The 24,744-nt window shown below is 41.6% G+C and overlaps 1 protein-coding gene and 1 long non-coding RNA gene across 19 annotated transcripts in view; both read left to right on the top strand.

The window, feature by feature from the left end:
• Window positions 1-15,654, top strand: part of LOC134739110 (uncharacterized) — a 29,612-nt gene extending 13,958 nt beyond the window's left edge. The window contains exons 2-3 of the long non-coding RNA XR_010125620.1: window positions 9,289-9,470; window positions 15,443-15,654. This is a non-coding gene — a long non-coding RNA (uncharacterized LOC134739110). The remainder of the gene's footprint in view (window positions 1-9,288; window positions 9,471-15,442) is intronic.
• A 3,751-nt stretch (window positions 15,655-19,405) lies between these two features.
• The window catches only part of DLG1 (discs large MAGUK scaffold protein 1), a 271,038-nt gene continuing 265,699 nt past the window's right edge, over window positions 19,406-24,744 (top strand). For 16 of the 18 annotated variants that reach the window (XM_063661354.1, XM_063661352.1, XM_063661349.1 and 13 more), the window contains exons 1-3: window positions 20,230-20,360; window positions 20,799-20,848; window positions 21,552-21,683. In XM_063661354.1, coding sequence (XP_063517424.1) covers window positions 20,830-20,848; window positions 21,552-21,683 — 151 coding nt within the window. In that variant the 5' untranslated portion in view covers window positions 20,230-20,360; window positions 20,799-20,829. Of the gene's footprint in view, window positions 19,615-20,229; window positions 20,490-20,798; window positions 20,849-21,551; window positions 21,684-24,744 lie in introns of those variants that run through there. The other 2 variants (XM_063661351.1, XM_063661350.1) reach the window with 2 other exon arrangements.

Here is a 24,744-nt window from a genome sequence, read left to right as displayed (position 1 = left end):
TTGGAGTTTAACAACATAGCTACTAAATAACCCATTGGTAACAGAAGAAATAACTAGGGAGACTTAAAAAATATTTGAACCGAACGATATGAGCCTACACTTTACTAGAGAAGCCTCTGATTACCTTTGTTAATCAGCCGAGGGATCAGAGAAGGCTATTTTCTCCCTTAACTTGTTCACTAGCCCCTTTCATGTACCCTTCTCCCCAGGATAAAACAGAGGAACAGTATTACTTAGGTCCTTAACACCTAGTAGTAAGAATTACTATGTATCAGGCAGTGAGCCTGTGCCAGGTACAGTGCTAATTACTTTACTGACATGATCTCATCCAATCCTCACAACAATCCACTGAGATGGGAGCTCTTGTTACACATTTTGCAGGTAAGGAAATGGAAGTGCAGAGAGGTTGACTTGTTCAGATCACAAAATTAGTACCCTGGTGCCAACATTCCAGTCCAAGCAGGATGACGCCAGAGCCCACACGCTTGACACCACTCCATACCAGCACCACAAAGGGCATCGCACAATTCTAGGGGAAAGAAGGAGGGCTATTTATATTTTATGTACTAGGTTTCGGCTACAAATGGCCTCTTATTAAATCATGGTTTTAGTTACTTTCCAAAAACCATGACTACCTCTTTCTGGTTTGAAAAAGAAGCTTGGAAAAGTCTCCTCTATGCTTACTTACTACAAGACCTCAAGGACTGGTTAAAATGAGTCATCTGCAACTTGAAAAGCAATGTACTTGGAACTAGAAGACACTGATTACCAGCTCTGTTGCCTCAGGCAAGTCACTTCTCTGGGCCTCAATTTCTTCATGTGTAAACCAGGGAAAACAATAACTAACTACAAGGAATATGTAAGAAAACATAAGTGGAAGTGGTTTGCAATCTGAAAAATAATATATAAATTTGAGGGAACTTTTTATGTTTACTGAGGGAGAACCATTTAAAAATGGATTTGATATTACTTATATTAATTTAAAATTTCAGTGGCAAGATCTGATCATTCATTGTTTATTGTGAATGATGACTTATATAACACTTTCACGTCTGAATAAGAATTTTGGTGTAAAGATTTATTTTCTTTGAAGGTAAAGTTTTAAAAGACTAGAGGGTACTTAAGCTGCCAGCCTTTGCCCTGCTTATACAGAGTGCTGGCAACAGAGGCTGATACTTCATAAAAACAAACCTTTAGAAGTTTGTACATGTACCATAACACTATGCATCAATATTTTTAAAATGTACACGTCTTAATCCAGTAATTTCACTTCCAGGAATTCATCTTATGGATAAGTATTTGTTTATCTAGCATGGTTTTTCATAATAGAAAACTGGAAGCAACCAATTTAATAAGTATGGCCATTTGATAAAACACTCTATGGATAATAAAAAAACTATTCTGTAAAAGATTGGTTTCTTATTTACCTGAGAAATTATTAATTTGGGGAGAATAAGTACTAAAAAGCAAAGTTTTAAAAGGAGGCTACAAAAATAGAATGACCATCAGCAATTGATCCAGCAATTTCACTTCTGGGGGTATACCCAAAAGAATTGAAGGTAGGGTCTTGAGGAGATAATTTGTCCACCCATGTTTATAGCAACCAACAATAAAAACAACCCAAATGTCCGTCCACAGATGAATGGATGAACAAAATGAGGTACATACATACAATGGAATTTAATTCAGCCTTATAAAGGAAGGAAATTCTGATACATGCTACCACGTGGTTGGACCTTGAGAACATTATGCTAAGTGAAATAAGCCAGCTACAAAAAAGACAAATACCGTATTAGTCCACGCACATGAGGCATCTAGAGCAGTGGAATTCCTAGAGGCGGAAGGTAGAACAGTGATCGCTCGCGGCAGGGAGAGGGAAGAACGCAGAGCCGTTGTTTAATGTGTGTACAGGTCCAGTTTTGCAAGATGAAACAGCTCTGGGGATTGGTTGCACACAATGTGAATGTACATAACACCACTGAACTGTACACTTAAAGATGGGTAAGGCCGGGCGCGGTGGCTCACGCCTTTAATCCCAGCACTTTGGGAGGCCGAGGCAGGTGGATCACGAGGTCAGGAGTTCAAGACCAGCCTGGCCAAGATGGTGAAACCCCATCTCTACTAAAAGTACAAAAATTAGCCAGGCACGGTGGCAGGCACCTGTAATCCCAACTAATCAGGAGGCTGAGGCAGTAGAATCTCTTGAAGTCGGGGGGGTGGGGTGTGGAGGTTGCAGTGAGCTGAGATCGCACCAGTGCAGCACTCCAGTCAGGGTGACAGTGAGATTCTGTCTCAGAAAAAAAAAAAAGGGGTAAGATGGTATATTTTATATCTATTTTACTACAATTTAACTTTTTTTAATTTACAAAGATAATGAAGAATTAATGAAGCAGATAGGAAGGAGTGTTTTAGGCCCCCCTAAAAATGATGTTAAAAAATATGGCAGCACAGAAGAGCATGGTACATTCTGGGAACTGGATATGAGTTTTTATGGCTGGATGTGCCAGACAAGATTGGGACTTTATCTAGAGAAGCAGTATTGAGTTGATTTGCTTAAGGTCACTCATCAAATTGTGGGCAGAACACTGACAGGATCACTCAGACCTGATTCCCAGCTTGGAAGGTGTATGTTTGTGTAGACATGTGATGTATGTTTAACAATCATCATAAATGGGAAACATCTAAATAAAACACCGGTATCACAATATTTAACATTTGATGCATTAACTGAGTTGTAACATACATCTTCCCAGGGGTAAATATCCCTCGTATAGATCCTTAATTTTCTGTCATTATCATGCAGCAAGCCTTTTTGAAGCTATAAAATAAATGTAAATTCCTTAAAAAAAGGAGACTACAAAATAACATGTATGATACTATTTTTGTAAGAAACATATATATATATATATGCATGGAAAATACTAGACATATCTACAACAAATGTTAGTTGGCTGTTATCTTTGGGTTGTGTGAGTTTGGTTTTTTTTTTTTCTTAGTGTTTTTCTGTTTTCTAATGTTTCTTCACTGAGCACATAAACTAGAAGAAAATGTTATTAAAGAAAAAGGGATTCTTAGGTGCACCCCATAAAATGGCAGATCTTTAAAGAATGCTTTGGTAATGGTGTCAATCATTTCTTTTGATTCCAAGAAGTAATAATCCTCATATAGGTGAGCTTGTATCTGCAGAAGGAGCTGGAAATGTCAGAGAGTGGCTGTTAACCAGGAGAGCCCCAGTCCTTACTACCACCTTCTTCCCTCTCTTTTTCTCTTCCTCACTGTGCCATCCATCCCTTTTGGTCTCCTTCTCAACTAGGGTGTCTTTCTAGTAACCCAACACTTGTTTGGTGGGATCACTCCCCAGATAGCCTTATGCCAAGGTGTTTAAGTACCCTAGGAGCAGTATGCTGGGAACTGGAAGGTTTCTCATGAATGGGGCCATCTTAGAGAACTAAATTCAGCTTAGAATTCACCGTTTTACAAAATGGGGTCATTTTGCCTCACAGAAATACAAAAAAAAAAAACCCTCAGAGACTATTACCAATACTTCTAGGCACACAAACCAGAAAGCCTAGAAGAAACGGATAAATTCCTGGAAACATACAACCTCCCAAGATTGAGCTAGGAAGACATTGAAACCCTGAACATAATAAGTTCTGAAACTGAATCAGTAATAAAAAGCCTACCAACCATAAAAAGCTCTGGACCAGATGGATTCACAGCCGAATTCTACCAGACATATAAAGAAGAGCTGCTACCAATCCTACTGAAACTATTCCAAAATGTTTAGGAGGAGGAACTCCTCCCTAATTCATTCTATGAGGCCAATGTTATTCTGATACCAAAACCTGGCAGGGACACAACAAAGAAAGAAAGCATCAAGTCAATATCCCTGATGAACAGAGATGCAAAAATCATCAACAAAATATTAGCAAACTGAATCCAGCAACACATCAAAAAGCTAATCTACCACAATCAAGTAGGCTTTATTCCTGGGATGCAAGGTTCATTCAACACATGCAAATCAATAAATGTGATTAGAACCAGAAATAAAGCTGCACACCTACAACCATCTGATCTTTGACAAAGTCAACAAAAACAAGCAATGGGAAAAGGATTCTCTATTCAATAAATGGTGCTAGGGTAACTGGCTAGCCATATGCAGAAGATTGAAACTGGACTCTTTCCTTTCACCATATACAAAAATCAACTCAAGATGGATTAAAGACTTAAGTGTTAAACCTACAACTACAAAACCCTAGAAGAAAACCTAGGAAATAGCACTCTGGACATAGGCACTGACAAGATTTCATGATGAAGATGCCAAAAGCAATTGCAACAAGAACAAAAATTGACAAATGGGACCTAATTAAACAAAGCTTCTGCACAGCAAAAGAAACTACCAACAGAGTAAACAGACAAACCTCCAGAATGGGAGAAAATATTTGCAAACTACTCATCCAACAAAGGTCTAATATCCAGAGTCTGTTCTTCCAGAAGGAAACAATAGACACAGGGGGCCTACTTGAGAGTGGAGGGTGGGAGGAGGGTGAGGATCAGAAAGTTATCTATTGGGTACTATGCCTATCACCCGGGTGATGAAATAATCTGTACACCAAACCCCCAGGACAGGCAATTTACCCCTGTAACAAACCTGCACATGTACCCCTGAAGCTAAAATAAAGTGGGGGGGCAGGAAAAGAAGATGAAGAGAGAGAGAGAAAGAGACAGAGGGCTTATTTAAAGAAACAATTCCTGAATACTTCCCAAATCTGGGAAAAGATATAAACATCCAAGTACAGGAAGATCAAAAGTCTCTAATCTGATTCAACTAAAGGAAGATTATACCAAGATATATAGTAATCAAACTGTAAAAAAAAAAAAAAAATCAAAGATAAAGAGAGAATCCTGAAAGCAGCAAGAGAAAAAAGATCACCCCTCATAAGGCTATCAGTGGGTTTCTCAGCAGAAACTGCAGGCCAGGAGAGAGTGAGATGAATGACCTGAAAACTATAAAACATTGATGAAAGAAATGGAAGAAGACACAAATAAATAAAAGATCAATGAAAAATTAATGAATTAGAAAAATTAATATTGTTAAAATGTCCATACTTTGATCATTGTTAAATGCCCAAAGAGATCTGTAGAATTAATGTGATCCTTATCAAAAGTCCAGTAATATTTTTACAGAAATAATTTTGAGCAAAAAGAATAAAGCTAGAGGCATCACACTACCTCATCTCAAAATATACTGTAAAGCTTTAGTAATTTAAACAGCATGGTACTGGCATAAAAACAGACATATTGACCAATGGAACAGAATAGAGAGCCTGGAAATAACTTCATGTATTTACAGTCAATTGATCTTTGACAAAGTTGCCAAGAAGACACAATGTGGAAAGCACAGTCTCTTCAATAAATGGTGTTGGGAAAAGTGGATATTGACATACAGAAGAAAGAAATTGCACCCTTATCTCAAACAATATATAAAAACCAAATCAGAATGTATTAGACTGAAGAGCTGAAACTGGTAAAACTACTAGAAGAAAACATGGGGAAAAGCTCTATTCTATTGATCTAAGCAATGACTTTTTTGGATGTGACCCCTAAACCATAGGCAGAGTAGAATGGTGGTTGCCAGGGGACATGGTGTGTGTAGGGAAAATGGGATAACACTGGCCAAAGGTTACAAGTCAGAGTTAGACAGGATGAACAAGTATTTTACAGCACAGTGACTATAGTTAATAATAATATTGTGGGCCGGGTGTCGTGGCTCACATCTGTAATCCCAGCACTTTAGGAGGCTGAGGTGGGTGCATCACAAGGTCAGGAGTTCAAGACCAGCCTGACCAACATGGTGAAACCCCATTTCTACTAAAAATACAAAAATTAGCCAGGAGTGGTGGCGCAAGCCTGTAATCCCAGCCACTTGGGAGGCTGAGGCAGGAGAATTGCTTGAACCCAGGAGGTGGAGGTTGCAGTGAGCCAAGATTGTGCCACTGCACTCCAACCTAGGTGACACAGCGAGACTCCATCTCAAAAATAAATAAATAAATAGTAACATTGTGTAGACTTGAAATTGCTAAAGAGCAGATTTTAAATGTTCTTGCCATCAAAAAATTATAAATACGTGAGGTTATGGATACTTTAATTAGCTGAAAGTAATTACTTCACAACTTTTAGATCTACCAGGACATTACATTGTGAACTATAAATAGACATACCTTCTATTTGCCAATTATATCTCAATAATCCTAGAAAATAAAATAAAGGAGAAAAAAGTTGCATTATGTTTCGAAAGCTTATCCACATTGTTTCATGTAGCTCTCTGTCATCCTTTGTCAGTAATGTGACATTCCATTGTGCAAATATATATAATTTATAAAATATTTTTTAAATGAGGTCATTTTGGAGAAGCTCAGGAGGAAGCAACAAAAAGGGAGGGAGAAATGTCAAATGATATGAGAACTTAAGGGGGAAAAGGGAAGGAAGAGAAAGATGAAGGCTAAACCCTTGTGTAGGAAGACATAGTCAATGCTTCAGCAGGGACTTCAGTGGAGATGCTGAATACAGCTTCTGATGTCATGATGCTATCACATGTAAATGGAGAGACAGACTCCTCGTCTCAGAAACCAAAGAAATCTAGACTCCTAAATCTGTAATAGCAGGAAGAACCCTCACTGTAACAGGCTTGCCTCTGAATTTCCCAGGCCTCATTGCTGCCTTTCATTCTCCTCTTCCCAGTCTGGAAACATATTTCCACCCTTCTTCGTTTGACTGCTTTATCAGACCTTCAGGGCTCAGCCCAGGGTTTACTCTCTTATGGCCTATCAAGTTAGACTTAAATTATCTGTTTCTATTGACCTTCTTCACTTAACTCTAAGTTTCTTGAAGGCAAGAGCTGTGCCATATTCATCTTTGTATTCATCTGTGAATAGATGGTATTAAATATTGCTTGAACTGAACTGAACTGAACTGATAGAAGAATTGAGCCTTTCTTGTCCTTAAGGCTTTCACATTTCCTACTTCAAAGCAAGCAATTTTTTTTTTTTTTTAAGAGTTTCGCTCTTGTTGCCCAGGCTAGAGTGCAATGGCGCGATAAGCAATCTTTTCATTGATAACTGAGCTTGGTGCATTGACCAATCTCCAGGGCCTCTGGAGACCCAGGCTCCCTCTACAGCCACCAAGGGCATTATCCATCAGCGTTATCCTCAATAGCATCCTATACGGACCCATTGGACAGGAGGGATTTCTTTGGGGCAGAGGGACTGATGCAGTAATGCTGCTGCTAATGCTCACTCTGGACTGGCTAAAAGAGTTTGTTATTCCTGCAATAAATCTCTGATCTAATCATGTCCCTGGAAAGCTATCTTTTACATTAAAGAAGACTGGAGTCAAGGATTTTAAAGTGCAGGGCACAATGGCTCACACCTGTAATCCCAGCACTTTGGGGGGCCGAGGCGGGTGGATCTCCTGAGGTCAGGAGTCCGAGACCAGCCTGGCCAACATGGCGAAAAATTAGCCGGGTGTGGTGATGGGTGCCTGCAATCCCAGCTACTGGAGAGGCTGAGGCAGGAGAATCGCTTGAACCCAGGAGGCGCAGGTTGCAGTGAGGCAAGATCGCTCCACTGCACTCCAGCCTGGGCGAAAGAGTCAGACTCCATCTCAAAAAATAAAAAATTTAAAAAAAAAAGAATTTTAAAGCACTCTCCTCCTAAGGAATGGTGATTTCTGGAGTAAAAACTTTCTCTGAATAGGAGTTTCCGTTGATCACTCCTGCACCAGGCTTCTCTCCATGACCAAATTCATAAGGCACTCAGCGAGACTCTGTGCTCAGAGCCCAATTGCAACACACAGTACAATTATGCTGACCATGCCAAATACTTTGGCTTTGCAGAATAGATCTATTAACCCCAGCAACGTGGTTGTGTTCCTCAAGCGATCCTAGCCTAAAAAAAGACATGTGAATAGCCTGACCTCAGAGTCACCCTGGCCTGAGCTTGCCCTCAACCTGATCTGAACTTCCTGGCACTTGGGACCAGAACAATAGCAGTCACACCTGAGTTTCCAGTATAAGGTCACAATGCAAAGAAGAGAATCAAAAACACTGGTCCAAGAAGATCTTCCAAATCCCTTCCTAAATGAAGTGGTTAGATCAGAGATTTATGTTTGAGTTTTTATTCTCTCCTGATTTGTTCGCAATTAACTTGCAAAGCTGTGTTAATAGACAGCTTCATGAACAGAGATCCCAGAGGTTAGAGACCAATAAGAATTGTACAGTATTGCATCATTTCCTTGGGAAATTCTTCAAATTAAGCCACTAGCTGCATTCTTTTCTGGCTCAATTTAGGGTCACCAAACCATAGAACAAGAATGATTCACCAAATAAACTTTTGCTTTTCCTTTTCTGGTGCTTCATTTAACTGCTTTATGCCTCAGAGTAAAGCTATTATAATGGCATTATCCTTCTAATGAGGAAGAGTGCAATGCTTTCCTGATGTTAATACCCAGAATTATGCAGTGTTTAAAAGCCACCATGACTTTAGGGAATACTCACTAAGTTTTCTATTGCAAATACCCTAGTCACATTGAAAATGAATGAGTATAATTCTTTTGGTGTTTTTAAAAAACGTACAATTCTTTTAATAAATCATAGTTCCCAAAAGGAATAAGAATGGTTCATTAGCAGTACTAATGAAAATTCCATCTTCAGTAAAACTGAGCAGAATATCATTCCCTGTAACAAAATGTTTTCAGACACTTTGTTTGCCAACTTTATTAATGGAGAACTTTGTGGTCTAGATTAGAAAACTGAAGATAATTGAAAGAGAAAGAAAGAGAAACCATACTAGGCAAGTAGTTATATGTATCATTTAAAAAATAATGGCTCTAACAATAGTGTCACAAATCTTCAGACGTACTGAGAAATTTTTAAAAAAATTAAAAAGTGGCATAAAAAACATTATTCTTAGTAAAATTCTTTTCCAGGCATTATATTTATTGCTGAGGTGTTCTCTTCATCCACTCGTTCATGTTTAACCAAGGAACCTTGAGAAGTTTGAAGTTGTTTGCCTGCTACAGACCATAAACAAAGACTGAAGATTTGAATTTTCAAGTCCCAAGGCTTCAGCTTTGCGATTTCCTTCTCAGACAAACTTTCCTAGAGAAATAGAATTTGTTTTAGTTCCTGGCTCATAGTAGTTGCATCATACATATTAGTTGAGTGAATGACCTGATGAATAAGGCTTTTATTAAAGTAGCAGACTAAACAATTTTTCTGTCCGTTTTTAGGAACTTTCCCTGTCTGTGGAAGTAAGTGATGACCACCTGAATGAGAACAGAGGCTATTTATACAGAGCTTGCTACAGCGAGGGACTGAGCCACCATCACTTGCATTTGGCAGAGGCTCAAAGGCTGGCAGAGGAGTAGGAAAGCTTTATAATTAGAAGGAGAAGAGAAAAGGAGATCCTCAGGTATGGAAAAGCTGGAGGCAAGATAACTAGAAGCAAGGCATTTTGTATGATTGATTTGGGGAGAATATTTGGCTTTCTCTAATTGGCCTTGAGTTGAAAGACGGCAAAAATTAGGGAAGCTGGGCCAGGCGCGGTGGCTCACACCTGTAATCCCAGCACTTTGGGAGGCCGAGGCGGGCGGATCACGAGGTCAGGAGATCGAAACCATCCTGGCTAACATGGTGAAACCCCGTCTCTACTAAAAATACAAAAAAATTAGCCGGGCGTGGTGGCGGGCGCCTGTAGTCCCAGCTACTCAGGAGGCTGAGGCAGGAGAATGGCGTGAACCCAGGGGGCGGAGCTTGCAGTGAGCCGAGATCACGCCACTGCACTCCAGCCTGGGCGACAGAGCAAGACTCCGTCTCAAAAAAAAAAAAAAAAAAAAAAAAAAAAAAAAAATTAGGGAAGCTGGCAGTCATTGACCAAGTTCTGATTATTTTAGGCCAATTACTGCAGTGGTTGTTGTCTGATTTCCTGGGTTGCTTGCTGCAGAGGTTGTGGATCACAGAGTTCTGTTGTCATATATGGTCTGGTGTGTATTCAGTCTTTCATCATATATAGCAATTTCTTGAATTACTTTCTCATCCCAATCCCCCTTGACATTTCAAAATGTAGTGGCACGCAAAGGGACTTACCAACTTGTTTAAATCCATTCGTTTTTGTTTGTCTGTTTTGAGAAGGAGTCTTGCTATGTCACCCAGCCTGGAGTGCAGTAGCGCCATCTCAGCTCACTGCAACCTCTGCCTGCCGGGTTCAAGCAATTCTCATGCCTCAGCCTCCAGAGTAGCTGGGATTACAGGTAGCTGCCACCATGCCCAGTTCATTTTTGTATTTTTAGTAGAGACAGGGTTTCACGATGTTGACCAGGCTGGTCTTGAACTCTTGACCTCAGGTGATCCACCTGCCTCAGCCCCTCAAAGTGCTGGGATTACATGCGTGAGCCACTGTGCCCAGCCTAAATAGTGATTTTACATGGAGTTTTGTCATTAGGAGAAGGAAGAAACTTGACTTTTTCACTGTAAGAGGATCTTCTATTTGTTTCTGGGAATTTTAGGGACTCACATACATACTAAATTTGGAAAGGTTCTGAGAAGTAATTTTAAAATTGTCTATAGGCAGAACCACATTTAAATCTTCCCAGTGAGGCTGGGTGCAGTGGCTCATGCCTCTAGACCTGGCTAATTTTTGTATTTTTAGTAGAGATGGGGTTTTATCATGTTGACCAGGCTGGTCTTGAACTCCTAACCTCAAGTGATCCACCCACTTTGGCCTCCCAAAGTGCTGGGATTACAGTCATGAGCCACCATGTCCAGCCTCATGATGAAAGACTTCTCAAAATGTCTGGTGACCCTCCGTTGGCTCCTCCTGTTGAAAGCTGAGCTGATTGGAGGCTCTGTGTATATTTGAGATATTTGAGAGGCTCATTGATTGGTCTGCATTCTTTTTTTTTTTTTTTTTGACAGATTCTCACTCTGTCGCCCAGGCTGGAGTGGAGTGGCTCGATCTCAGCTCACTGCAACCTCCGCCTCCTGGGTTTAAGTGATTCTCCTGCCTCAGCCTCCTGAGTAGCTGGGACTACAGGTGCCCACCACCACGCCCGGCTCATTTTTGTACTTTTAGTAGAGATGGGGTTGCACCATATGGGCCAGACTGGTCTCGAACTCCTGACCTCAGGTGATCCGCCCACCTCAGCCTCCCAAAAGTGCTGGCATTACAGGCCGTGCCTGGCCTGGTCTGCATTCTTGAAGGGCAATAAAATGACCAGCTTGACATTTTTTTTTTAAGCAGCTTTATTGAGATATACAACTCACATACCATACAATACACCCATTTAAACTGTACAGTTCAATGGCTTTTAGTATATTCACAGAATTGTGCATCCAAAACCACTGTTAATTTTAGAACATTTTTATTAAAATAAAAAAACCTCATTCCTTAGCCCTCACCTTCCAACCCCTTCCATCCCATGCTCCTCAACCCTAGGCAACAACTAATCTACTTTTTCTCTCTACAGATTTGCCTTTTCTGGATATGTCATCTAAATGGAATTTGCAGTATGTGGTCTTTTGTAACTTGCTTCTTTTACTCAGCATAATGTTTTCAAGGTTCACTCATGTCATAGCATGTATCAGTACTTCATTTCTTTATTTTGCTGAATAATATTATGTTACATGGGCATACCAATTTTATTTTTCCATTTACCAATTCATGGGTGTTTGTGTTGTTTCCACTTTCTAGCTATTACAAACAATGTTGTTATGAACATTTGTGTATAGACACGTGTTTTCAGTTGTCTTTGGTGTATACCTAGGAGTGGAATTGTCACATCCTATAGAAACTATATGTTCAAGTGTTCAAAAAACTCCCAGACTGTTTTCCAAAGTGGATGCACCATTTTACTGTCCCAGCAGCAGTGTATGGGGGTTCTGATTTCTCCACATCCTTTGCAGTGCTTGTTATGATGGTAACAGCTATGTCTTTTTGATCAGAGCCATCTTTGTGGGTGTGAAGTCTATCTCACTGTGGTTTTGATTTGCATTTTTCTGATGGCTTAGCCTTTCGTTGTAAGCCTTCCAACTATGAGTATCTACTGATCTTTCTGAGGCAATTCCATTTTTCTCTCTGAAGCGTACTCCCAGCTATGGCTAGCAGGAAGAAGGAGGTGGGTGTGAGGGAGTTATCTCTGTTTAATACGCAGATTTTCCCTTAGTTTCCTGTACTATAACGCACCACCATCTTCCTCTGAGTCTAGTAGTTCCAAATCTAAAACTTCTCTTATTCTCCAGTAAATCAAATTCTTGCCTTTTGGAGGAGTGAGGGAAGATGGTCACCGGTCCGAATATGTGGGAGCCTGAGCATCTAAATTCTTTTTTTTTTTTTTTTTTTTTTTTGAGATGGAGTCTTGCTCTGTCACCCAGGCTGGAGTGCAGTGGCACGATCTCAGCTCACTGCAACCTCTGCCTCCCGGGTTCATGCAATTCTCCTGCCTCAGCCTCCTGAGTAGCTGGGATTACAGATGGGCACCACCATGCCTGGCTAATTTTTGTAGTTTTAATAGAGATGAGTTTCACCATGTTGGTAAGGCTGGTCTCAAACTCCTGACCTCAAGCAATCCACCTGCCTTGGGCTCCCAAAGTGCTGGGATTACAGTTGTGAGCCACCGCTCCTAGCCACTCCTTTTTATTAAGGATGGAGGAACAAGTTTCTCTTTGTTCTAATATTTTTGGAGTGTTTTTCCAAGAGAAAAAAAGAATAGAGATACAGCTTTATTCTGCTCTTTTGAACCCAAGCTTCTCCAAATTATTATGGTACCATTTCTTATTAAATATTTGCTTCTCTCTTATTCTTAAATTGCTTTGTTCATCTTCATTAGTAATTGGTAATGGCCCATCCCTTTTAAATTTTTGACTTATTGTCTCCTACTCCCTTTGAGCTTGGCTTTGTTTATTCATGTGGAAATGATATCCAACTTGGGAAAATTTTGCAGGATTTTTAAAAAGCATATTTGGAAAAGTTTCTTCAACTGCTGCCCAATTTATTTATAAAAGGCAGAAGATGCTTTAATCATAAATATTTAATCTCAGTTGATAAAATTGTCGTGGGAAGAAATTAATTTAATCTAAAGAAAATTTAAATAGCAAGATTTAAATGATTCATTATCGTTACCGTTCTTGTGAGTGTAAAACAGAAGAAAATAATAAAGGAATTTAGGGTTATACAACATGAGGAATAGGAAAATGACAGCCCTAGTGAGTGTCACTTCCCAAAAATGAAAGACTGGCACACAGGTCTTTGTTTTGGAAGGTTGTGACAGTTTTCCATCCTAAATGAGATTGGTCACTGGACACAGTCCACATATAATTATGAAGAATCTTGTGGCTTCTCCACTTACCAGAATTCTATTCAGGTCACATCTCAGAAATGGAATACAAATGACTTCCTAAAATTCTAATAGCATTTCTTCAAATTCCAATTAAGTTTCCAAGTTTATGTTCTCTTACCTACATAAGGATAATCTGACTGAAGGGCCCTGGCCAAAGCCTTCTGTGAACAGACAATGGTCATTCTCTTGGCAGGGGGTGGGGTGAAGAGGTTGTTTCATGTAAGGAGATTTTAGAATAATCCTGAGGATTTCCATATGGGATCCTATGGTTCTGTCAATACCACAAGTTCTTCAAAAGCAGAAAAGCAAATTTGGTTAAACTCAGAAACGTATCTCTAGAAAAGATTACAAATTTCTCCTTACCCCCAGCCCCTTCTCTCTAAAAGAAAGATGGATTGTTTTGGAAATGTCAGTAGCTTTCTGCCATCAGGGAAAAGTCCTCTGATAATTGTGTGCTGACGTTGTCTGGGAGCTCTTCTGGAGTTTATTTCACATGCTTCTCAAACATGGGGATGGGAGTTGATGGGATCTAAGGGCACTTCCAGTTTGGATGTCCTGTCATCTAGAAAACCTCTCTCATACTCAAGGAAATGAAATGAAGGAGAGAAGGAAGCTATAGAGTATTTTAAATATATACCTTTGCATTAAAAAGAAACCCAAAAAACTCCGAAACAAAAAACCAACTCGTTTAGTTATAACATACCACCAGGGTGCGGATATATATTTCTTCAAGGTCCTATTTCCATCAAAACTATCTCCACTGTTAAAGGCATTCAAATATATGACAAGTATACTGTATAACAGACTAGCCCAATACTTGTGCCTTATTTTATCTGAGTCTCGCTCAGCCTCTCTCTTTTCTCTTTCACTTAGTCTTTCTCTTTCTATCTCTCTCTGTCTCTCTCACACACACGTATACACCACTCTGTGCCCAGTGTTTTGTTTTGTGTAATTTAGAAAAGGAGCCAAGTAGAGAAAAAGCAGCATAGATTAGTTGAAGAAACAATGAACTAATGTTCAGCCTAGCTCCAGCCAGCTGTGGTGTCCTAAACCAAGTTATCTCAGTTCTTCTTCTTCTGTGCCCTCCTTTGCAAAGTGGGAGATCATAACTAATGAGTTTATCTTATAGGTTGCTGTGGACCTGCAGTGAGTTAAATCTGTCTTTGAACACTGTATGAGGGGCTATACCACTCTCCGCATAGACCAGTTTACATGGGAGGCAGTTATTAGTCCTATACTGATTTAGTACTCCATTATACCGTAATCCAGGAAACTTAGGGTGGCTCTTCCATTAAAAAGCATTAGCTCAGTGCCTAACTGCCCATCATGGAGATGGCAAACTGTCCACATTTTAAAGGGAATTGGTTTCAACCTGTAGCTTTTATTCTGTTAAGAATGATCTATGAGAAAGAGATCAGTCTCGGTACCACTAAAACTGGGTAGCATGAATTCTTGATGTAGACTAAAGGGTGCTAATACCATTTCAGTATTCAGCAGGGACTCAGGTTTCAACAGCTTAGAACTGTGGTCTCAGAGGTCACCTAGTTCAACCTTACGTCCTGGGTATCTACCACCCTCTGACACAGAATCCTTGCTGGCTTCATTCAGCACCTTCCCGATTAAAAAAAAAAAAAAAAAAATTTCCACTACCTTGAGGCAGCTCTTCGGAATTTTGGACAGTTTCTGACAACTCATGTTAAGGAAGAACTTCCTGTGTTTGTCCATTGGTTGAATTTTCATCCATTGACTGTACTTGCCCACTGGGCACACAGAATAAGCCTGTTTGACGACTGCAGCCCCCTGGAGACTTCTGTTTTTCCAATGAAGGCCCTAGATTCTACCGTTGTTTCCTGATTGCTGTGGTTACTCTCTTCTTTCCAGATGCTGGTTTGTTTAGATTCCTTTAAAAGTGTGCTGCTAAGCAATGCCCCCTAGGCTCTCATGGAGGTCTGACCAATATGGCCACTTTCAACATACTTGACACTGTTCCTCTTCTTGCAGCCTAAGCTGGCATAAGCTTTTTTGACAGCATTAAATCCTTTCCTTTTAGTGATTGCCTTGGCACAGGCAGCATGCTGCTACTCTGCTGGAGTGAAAGCAAAAGATGCAGTGGAGTCTGGCAGGACCTGGACACCTTCATAGATTTATAAGCTGGGGCCTGGATGGAGGAGAAGACAAAGACAGAGATGTGAAGCTGCAAAGGTGGCTTGGGCAGGATGGTTGGGAAGGGAAGGGTTGGAACTTAGAGACAGTATCTTTGACATTGACTCTCTGACATTTCAATAAAAGAATGGAAAATCTGAGCCTTTCCCCGTGGTCTTTTGACTCCGAAGCCTTCTAAGCTCTTCAAAAGGCAAGTTAACTTGGAGCTGGAAAGTGAACAGCTTTACCTACTAGTATTTTGTTGAAGTCACTTCTTCTATTCATCTATCTAACTATCGATAGACAGACAGACAGATAGGATAGATAGATAGATCGATCGATCGATCGATAGATATACTGTGTGTGTATATATATATATTTAATGAGGAAATTGGAAAGTTAGATCCAATATTGTGTCCTATTCAATGGCAGCTGCTCACTGCACAAAGTAAGGAACACTTTGAGGGAATAAAAGTTGCTTAGACAAATCTAGATGTCAGGGCTGGGTGCAGTGGCTCACACCTGTAATCCCAGCACTTCGGGAGGCTGAGGCAGGTGGATCACGAGCTCAGGAGATCGAGACCATCCTGGCCAACACGGTGAAACCCCGCTTCTACTAAAATACAAAAAATTAGCTGGGCATGGTGGCACATGCCTATGGTCCCAGCTACCCGGGAGGCTGAGGCAGGATAATAGCTTGAACCCGGGAGGCAGAGGTTGCAGTGAGCCGAGATCGTACCACTGTACTCCAGCCTGGCAACAGAGCAAGACTCTGTCTAAAAAAAAAAAAGAAAAATCCAGATGTCATTGATTTGTATGTTGTGATGATGTGGTAGCCAGCTCCAAGAAGATGGCCTCCAGTGAGTCTTACTTTCTGGTATTCATGTCCTTGAGGCTGATCTAAGTAACTGATTGGATATTATGGAAATGATGGAGTATGCAATGGTCTGAATGTTTGTGTCCTTCTTAAATTAATATGTTGAAATCTTCACCTTCAAAGTGATCATATTAAGAGATGAGGCTTTTGGGAGGTGATTAGGTCTTGAAAGTGGAGCTCTTCTAAATGGGATTAGAGCCTTTATAAAAGATGCCAGATACAGCTTGTTAGTCCCTTGCACCATGGGAAGATGCAGCAAGAAGGCTCCATTCATGAGGAATGGGGCTCTTACCAGACACTGAATCTCTTGGTGTTTTGTTTTTTTTTTTTTTTTTAAGACAGAGTCTTGCTCTGTCGCCCAGGCTAGAGTGCAGTGGCGCGATCTTGGCTCACTGCAACCTCCGCCTCCCGAGTTCAAGCAATTCTCTGTCTCAGCCTCCTGAATAGCTGATTACAGGTGCCTGTCACCATGCCTGGCTAATTTTTATATTTTTAGTAGAGACGGGGTTTCACAATCTTGGCCAGGCTGGTCTTGAACTCCTGACCTCGTGATCCACCTGCCTCGGCCTCCCAAAGTGCTGGATATTACAGGCATGAGCCACCATGTCTGGCCATTTTTTTTTTTAATTTTGTATTCTCATGACTGTTAGATCTCATCTGATGGTGTTTTGATCTTGGACTACTTAGCCGCTAGAGCTGTGAGTAATTCATTCCTGTTGTTTATAAATCACCCAGTCTAAGGTATTTTGTTATAGCAGCCCAAACAGACTATGACAGAGTGTCACTTTTGAGACTAAGTGATGAAAAGCATTGTGGCTTCTTCTGTCTCGCCGTCTTGAATCACTTGCTCTGTTGGCCGTCAGCCGCTACATCATGAAGACACTCAAGCAGCCCTATAGAAAGGTCTCCATGGTGAGAAACTGAAGCCTCTGCCCAATAGCCAGCATCAGCTTACTAGCTATGTGAATGATCCATGCTGAAAGAGCCTCCCTTAGTCCCCCTGAAGCCTTCAGATGACTGCAGCCCTGGTAGGCTTCTTGAGTGCAACATCATAATGCCCTGAGCCAAAACCACCCAACTATGCCGCTCCTGAATTCCTGACACACAGAAACTGAGATAATGTTTATCGCTGTTTAACTTACTAAGCTAATAAGTTTTAAACTCTTAAGCTTTGAGGAACTTTTTTTTTAATCCAGCAATAAGTAACAAATAAAGATGGGTAGAAAGAAAGAATGAAGAGTAAAGAGCCTTCATTCATTGTTCATATATGTTCATTTGCTAGGCACTTGCTACCGGCACTTTAGGCTAAGGGGTAGAACAAGTGCTAGGTTCACTGCTGCTTTTGTACACTGCTGACAACCAAATAGGGCTGTCACACAGAATGACAAGAAAAAAGGACATGTCCTCTTTCCTCCTCTTCCTCCTTTTTGCTTTTAGGGGAAGGCTAGGATGACATTGAGAACTCACACAAATTTTGTTTTTGACTCCTCAGTGTCCCCTGGGAAAAGGTGCATTGGCCTTTGTGTACTTGCTACGAGGCTGTGTATCCTTGAGAGCAGGACTTGGATCTTATTTATTTCTATCCCCGTTTCCTAGCAAGTGAACATAGATGAACAATAAATGTTATCAAGGGAGAGGGCAAATTTCCCTCCCTCTTTCTCCTGAATTCTGAAGAGATTCCATTCTTAGAATGGTTTCTTACTGCAACCATCCCATTCACAGTCCATCAACGAAGTCTTGAGAGTATCATGCATGTCATGAGCCACTTTCACTACTAAATAAATTCCGTCCCTCTGTTAAGTTCCTGGCTTTTAGGACACCCCTGCCTTCAGGACCGTTTGACCCTTCTATCCCATTTTCTCTATGCAATGTTGTTTTAACTGTTGTTCAAGATCCCAGGATGCTTGATCCGGGAAAGCACAGAGGTCTGCTGCCAACATACCAACATACCTCTCTGTCAAGTTGTCCAAAATCACAATAGAAAGAGCCCTGGACTAGAGCTAGGAAACCTGAGTTCTCGGCTGCTCTGTTACTGATTAGCGTCTATGTCCTTGGACAAGTTGCTTCCCTTTTCTGGACCTCGGTTCCTTGTCCTAGATAGGTTCTAAAGTCGGTGGGTCCTTACAGTAAGTTAGGATTCCAAGGTGCAATCCAAAAGTAAAACCAGTGGTCAGTATACCTCTGAGTAGCTGTTAAGGTTCCAATACGAGGTTCCTTGGCCTTCCCTTTAGTAGCCAATGGATACGGCCTCAGTCAGAGGCCGTCAGGTTTACTGGGAAGAGCCTTCCGGTTTTGAAAGACAGGATCTCCGGGTTTCCAGTTCTGTCACTCACTCGGGGTAACTTTGGGCAAATTCTCTCTGGACCTCCGAATAGGGAGGTCCTTGTCACCCAGAGGAGGTTCGGAGACCTGGGCAGTGACTCGGAGAGCTTCCCGAGATTCCCCTTCTATAACCTGGGTGGCTCAGGCCGGGAGCGGGGTCCCAGCCGGCCCGTAGTTCCGCCTGGAGGTGCGCACGAAACAAACCTGCAGCGCTGGCCGACGGCGGCTCAGCTTCGGAGGGCGCGACTCCAGGTGAGTTCTTAAAGGGACCGTCAGAGTTTGGGTAACATCTGCGATGCTGACCGGGCTGGGACGCAGGCTTGGAGGAAATGAATGAATGAATGAATGAGCGAATGAATTAACAAACCTTCTCTCCCCACCCTTAAGTATACCATACTTGGAATTAATCACTTAGGCTTAAAAATCTTGTACTATAACCCTCAAACTCCTGCCAAATTAACCAGTGTCTCTATTTCATATGTCCTTCTTTAATGAACCCCCCTCCCCCCAAGCCCATTACTAAGGGACCAATAGTAACTCAACAATCAGCCTGGAGTGGAAGGCAATGCAGAGTTGGCACCCCTCCCCGAACTCCTCCCTCTCCCTCTCCCAGGCCCCGCCCTCCCCGCCCCCTGGGAGGCGCAGTTGGCTCCTCCTTAAGGCGGCTTTTCCCCGGTGGGGATCTACCCCCGGGGTCGCCAGGCGCTGCCTCTGCCTCGGAGTTGGAAACGGCACGTGTTGAGTGAGGTTGAGGGGTGTCTCGGAATGTGCGCCTTGGATCTGGTGTAGGCGAGGTCACGCCTCTCTTCAGACAGCCCGAGCCTTCCCGGCCTGCCGCGTTTAGCTCGGAACTGCGGGACACGCCGGTGGGCTAGGGCAAGGTAAAGGCGGGCTCCTCCAGGGCCACCCCGGGCCACCTGTGGAGTCCGAATGTTAACTCCTTTGTTCTCAGAGCCACTTCAGCGGCCGCCCTTTTAAGCGAAGAGGTTCCCTTAGGATGCTCCCCGGGTACCCCTTCCGTTCCCCAGCCCTCTCCCGACCCGCCTCCCCCTTCCAACCCGAAGGTAGCAGCGCGGGGAGCCCGGGGCTCGGCGCGAGCCGCCTCCTCACTTCCCATTGGCTGAGAGCACTGGGAAAGCGGTCACGTGGGAGCGCGGCAGGCCAGCTCGGAGGCCGCCATCTTGGCGGAAAGTTTGGGGGGAGAGCGGTTGGGGGCGCGGAAGGAGGCGAGGTTCCGGGGGTGGGGCGGCCAGGCTGCAACTGGGCGAGCGGGCCGGGGAGCCGCGGCGAGCGAGGAGGCGGCGCGGCCGAGAAGGAGGACGAGGCCGCGGGGGTGCGGCGGCCCAGGGGAGCTCCTCCCCCGTCCCTTCACCCCCTCCGCTCGGCTCCGCGGGCCCCGGGCGGGGCGGGGGTACGTGGAGCGGAGCCGGGCTGGGGAGCTGCTCCGAGTCTGCCCGGGGCGCACCCCAGTTCCGAGCGCACGCCGCTCGCGGGAACTTTGTGGCGGCGCCGCAGGTGTGGGGGCCCGCGGAGGTGTGCATGCGGAGCGCGAGGGCGTCGCGGAGAGCGGCCGCTGCCCTGTCCGGCCCCCGCTGGAGCAGCCCGGAGGCAGCGAGCAAGGAGAAAGGCAAGCGAGAGGAGGGGGCCCGAGCAGGGCGGGCGGCCAGTCCCGCCGGTCCCCTCTCAGCGCTCTGCGGCCGCTGCTGGCTCAGGGGCCAAGGGTCGGAGCGCTTCACCCGCCCGTACCCAGTAGCAGGTGGGGAGTGTGGATACTTGTGCGGGGCAAGAGGCGGCCTCAGGTCTAGGCTCTTTGGGGAGGGGACGCTTTCGAGGAGAGTTTGGAAGCCGACTTCTGTCTGTTCTTAATTTGGAGGGGTACCCACTCCAAGGAAAAGCTTTCCACATTGACAGACAACTGCTGCGTTTTGAGACTCTTTCTTTGACTTGGTAAAACTTTGGAACGTGGGGTTTTCAAATAGGCTGCGAGGGTTTTCTATTTCGATAGGGGGAAATGCTAGTTTAACATGATTCTATCCGTTTTCCTTTCTGTTGTGTGTTTTTAAAGGTGTGTGCCCTCTTCCTGATTCTGGAGAAAAATGCCGGTCCGGAAGCAAGGTGAGAGTTTATTCCGTAACTCTGTTGTCGATGTCACTTGCTTTTCCGTATGTCAGTTTTTTGATTGCCGTTTTAGAATCGTTTGTGTAACTGTGATGAGACAGCACGGTCCTAGCTTTATTGCTTAGGGAATCTAAGCCTCGTATCATTTCAGAAGATGGAAACACGAAAATGTTTGTTAAACTTTCTTAACATTTCTCTAGTGATTAAGGGAGGCAGTTAGCCCCCCCCAACAGATGTCCTAAATAACCCTGAATTGGTGTTTTAGTATTTCACTTTATCATTCTTACTAAGCACTATTCTGTGAGCAACTGTGGGATGCTAAGAATTTGTATTTTGAAATGTTAAAAATTTGGATTATAATGACAAATTGTAGATAATCTGCTTTTGCATATCAGGTAATCTGAAACTATTGCTAATACTTTGATCTTTTACTTTGGCAAACTACCAGTACACATTTATTCCAAACTGCTCACTCTCCTCCGTTTTCTAATGTGATATATGTTTAAATTTTTCTTGTCTTTCTTTAATTTTTTTTATTTTTTGGTCATTCTAAGGAATATGTGTACATGAACATAGTGACATCAATTGACCTGAAGGATTTGCGAAACTATTTAGATGTCATGCAGAATTATTTGCACTAGTATGTGATACTTTTTTTGTAAATAGAGAGTTTTAATCAGGCTCTGCTTTTTCTTCTCAGATACCCAGAGAGCATTGCACCTTTTGGAAGAATATCGTTCAAAACTAAGCCAAACTGAAGACAGACAGCTCAGAAGTTCCATAGAACGGGTTATTAACATATTTCAGAGCAACCTCTTTCAGGCTTTAATAGGTGGGAATTAAAACTTTGTAACTATTATGCCAGCTAGGCTTTATGCTCCTCTCAATTCATTTATTTTAAACTTAAGAAAATGATGTACTTAATTCTCTGAGGCATTCAGTAGCTTGAACATCTTCAGTGAGTTGTGTGTTTTTCATAGGCCGGTATCCTTTCTTAAAATAACTAGTAACCAAAAAACTTTTAGTATTATTTCAGTGGCTTTTGAGAACAGTTGTTTCACATCTTAATAGCATTAACTATTAAAAGATATTGCACGAATGTTTAAGGACCTAAAAGGTATGACTGAGTTACTGTGAGCTTGTTTCTGTATTTGACTTGTATGTCTCTGAAGTCGTTGAAAGTGTGTGAAGGGTTCTGCTGTGTTGAAGAACATTCAGTCCCTTAATATAGACTTCTGTTTGAACTTGGCATTCATGGACCTGGAAAATGATCTTAGAGATGATCTTGTCTAATAACCGTATTTTACAGGCAAGAAAATGGAAAGTTTTATTCTTCATTGTAACTTAATTTGAAGTGGTGCATTGTTTGAAAGAACTGGACAAATAAGAGTCCTGAGTTCTTTTGCCACGAATTGAATGATATATCCCAAGTCATTTAATCTTTTCTGTGCCACCATATTAGCTGTAGAATGGAGCTGGTGAAAGGGCAGAATGGGTTTAAAGCCTTTTTTAAGTAGATAAATCATTTTTAAAAGCATCATCCAATATTTTGTGTATAATCTCCCATGTATAAAATAAGGTGACTTGTCTGGCTCTTTTGTCCAGGTACCTCAGAAAGTTTGCAAACCACCGAACTAGAAAGTTTGTCTCTTCCAATTCTAAGAATGAAGTTTTTTTTTTTTAGTTATCAGCTATATAACATTTTAACATAAGAAGCCATATATTTAATTGTATTACATTTATTTCTTTGTAACTTCCAGTCAGATACGGCCTTATATCTATCTGTTGATAGAGTAATTGTTGGTGTGATTTGAAGACTACCTTCAAGTCAGTGTGTCCTGTCAAGTATATTATTGATAAATGGATGCTGTCTACTGTTTTAGAATGAAAGATTTTTGTAAAGACCACTTGATGCACCTGAACAATTTTGAAAATTTTAACATTTTAATAGACTTAAAAACATAAGAATACAGAGCACAGTGTAATGAACTGCCTTTTAACTGTTACCTAGCTCCAGAAATTAACATTTTGCCATTTTTGTTTACATTGATGGACATTTTTTACACATTTGAATTTCTGAGGTTTAAGGTCCAAATGGATGATCAAACTGGATTCCTCTGGAAAAACAGCAAAAAGCATTTTTTAGTTTTTTGTTTTCTAAATCAACATTGAGCCTAGTAATTTGGTGCGGTTACTGTTGCGAAAAAACATACGTACATATATGTATAGATAGGCAGATAGATAGACTGCAGACTTTTCTTTGTGTGAAGGCTGTAACTTAAGAAAATTAAATCGTTAGTGAAATAACAGAATCTACATTTATGTTTCTGTCTAGATTGGGGATGGGTTTGCTATGTTCAGAGACATTTTTGACCTATTCTGCCTTGCCTGTTTTGAATGTGTCTATTTTTATGTACAATCGAACTTCGATAGAGTTAGCTTTCTTTTCTTCCTTTTTTTTTTTTTTTTTTGAGGCACAGTCTCACTCTGTCGCCCAGGCGGGAGTGCAGTGGCGGGATGTCCGCTCGCTGCAAGCTCCGCCTCCCAGATTCACACCATCCTCCTGCCTCAGCCTCCTGAGTAGCTGGGACCAAAGGAGCCCGCCACCACGTCCGGCTAATTTTTTTTTTTTTTTTGTATTGTGTTTTTAGTAAAGACGGGGTTTCACTGTGTTAGCCAGGATGGTCTCGATCTCCTGACCTCGTGATCCACCCACCTTGGCCTCCCAAAATGTTGGAATTACAGGTGTGAGCCACCGTGTCTGGCCTAGAGTTAGCTTCCTAATTACTAAGTTTATATTTGTGAATCTTCTAATTTCATTGGTTGTGAATTTACTTTGACATTTAGATTTACTTATATTTAATGTTTTATAGGATGTGGTACTATATCAGATTTTGGTGTAAGACAAGTAGTAGATTTTAGGAGTTTTGAGATAGATACGTTTAATAGAGGTTCTGTGTGTTTCCAGTCTATAATTGTTGATAGTACGGAATAAATGCATTCTCTTGTGTTTCCTGAATAACTTTTAATAGTCTGAAGATGTTTAGTCTGATACGATTTTCTTTGTATTTTGCAACTCTACCATTGTTTTGAAACAGTGTCATAAATGTACTTTAAGCTTATAAATTGCCCTAAGCTAAACCAGTTCATTGTGTCCATAGTGTTTGCAGAAAAATCCGACTCAGAAGTCAGAGTGCCACTTACTGAAAGGTTTTTTCCTCTCAGTAAGTGGCACTCTGTCTTCTGAGTTGGTACCTGTGGACCATTGGATTAAAGGAGAACAGGGGTCTTGACCACCTGAGCTGTTTGAAAGTCATTTAGTGCTTAGATTTTTGACTTCCTTAATTTGGAAATCACTTGTTTAGGCCGTAGTGAGTTATCTAGTTATCTGTTTGGGGTGCCGAGTGTCTTTGGATTTTCAGTCTACATTGATCATTTATTGATTGATTCTTTGAACTGCTAGTTTATATTGACTTTTCATGCATTTAAAGAAGTTTGAGTGAGTCTCTAGGGGTTTGGTGTCCCCCCTGTAGTTGATATATAGATTAGGTTCCTGTACTTTTGGATTATTCAGAGGGACAACATGTACATACTGTATTATATTTGTTCTAAAATACCAATTTTTAAGTATTTCAATATCTGGTATATGTCATTTTTAATTGACAGTGTTTCTGTGTTCTGACACATGAAATAGTGCATTTTATAATTGATACTCGCAATTTAATTAAATATAGAAATCATGGGTCTAGTGCTGATATTTGGTAGTATCTGTGAAGGATGGCTTAAAGATTTAAAAATTATTGAAAGCAGAAAAGTTTTTTTACTAACTTTTGAGTTTCAGCTGATAATATTGTTTCTTTAGAGCTGAATATTTAAAGTTGTATCTTAACAAA

This window comes from Pongo pygmaeus, chromosome 2 (assembly GCF_028885625.2).
Source record: "Pongo pygmaeus isolate AG05252 chromosome 2, NHGRI_mPonPyg2-v2.0_pri, whole genome shotgun sequence".
NCBI classification, from domain to species: Eukaryota; Metazoa; Chordata; class Mammalia; order Primates; family Hominidae; genus Pongo; species Pongo pygmaeus.
Note: the sequence above shows the minus strand (reverse complement) of the source record. Positions and strands in the feature narration are given on the sequence as shown.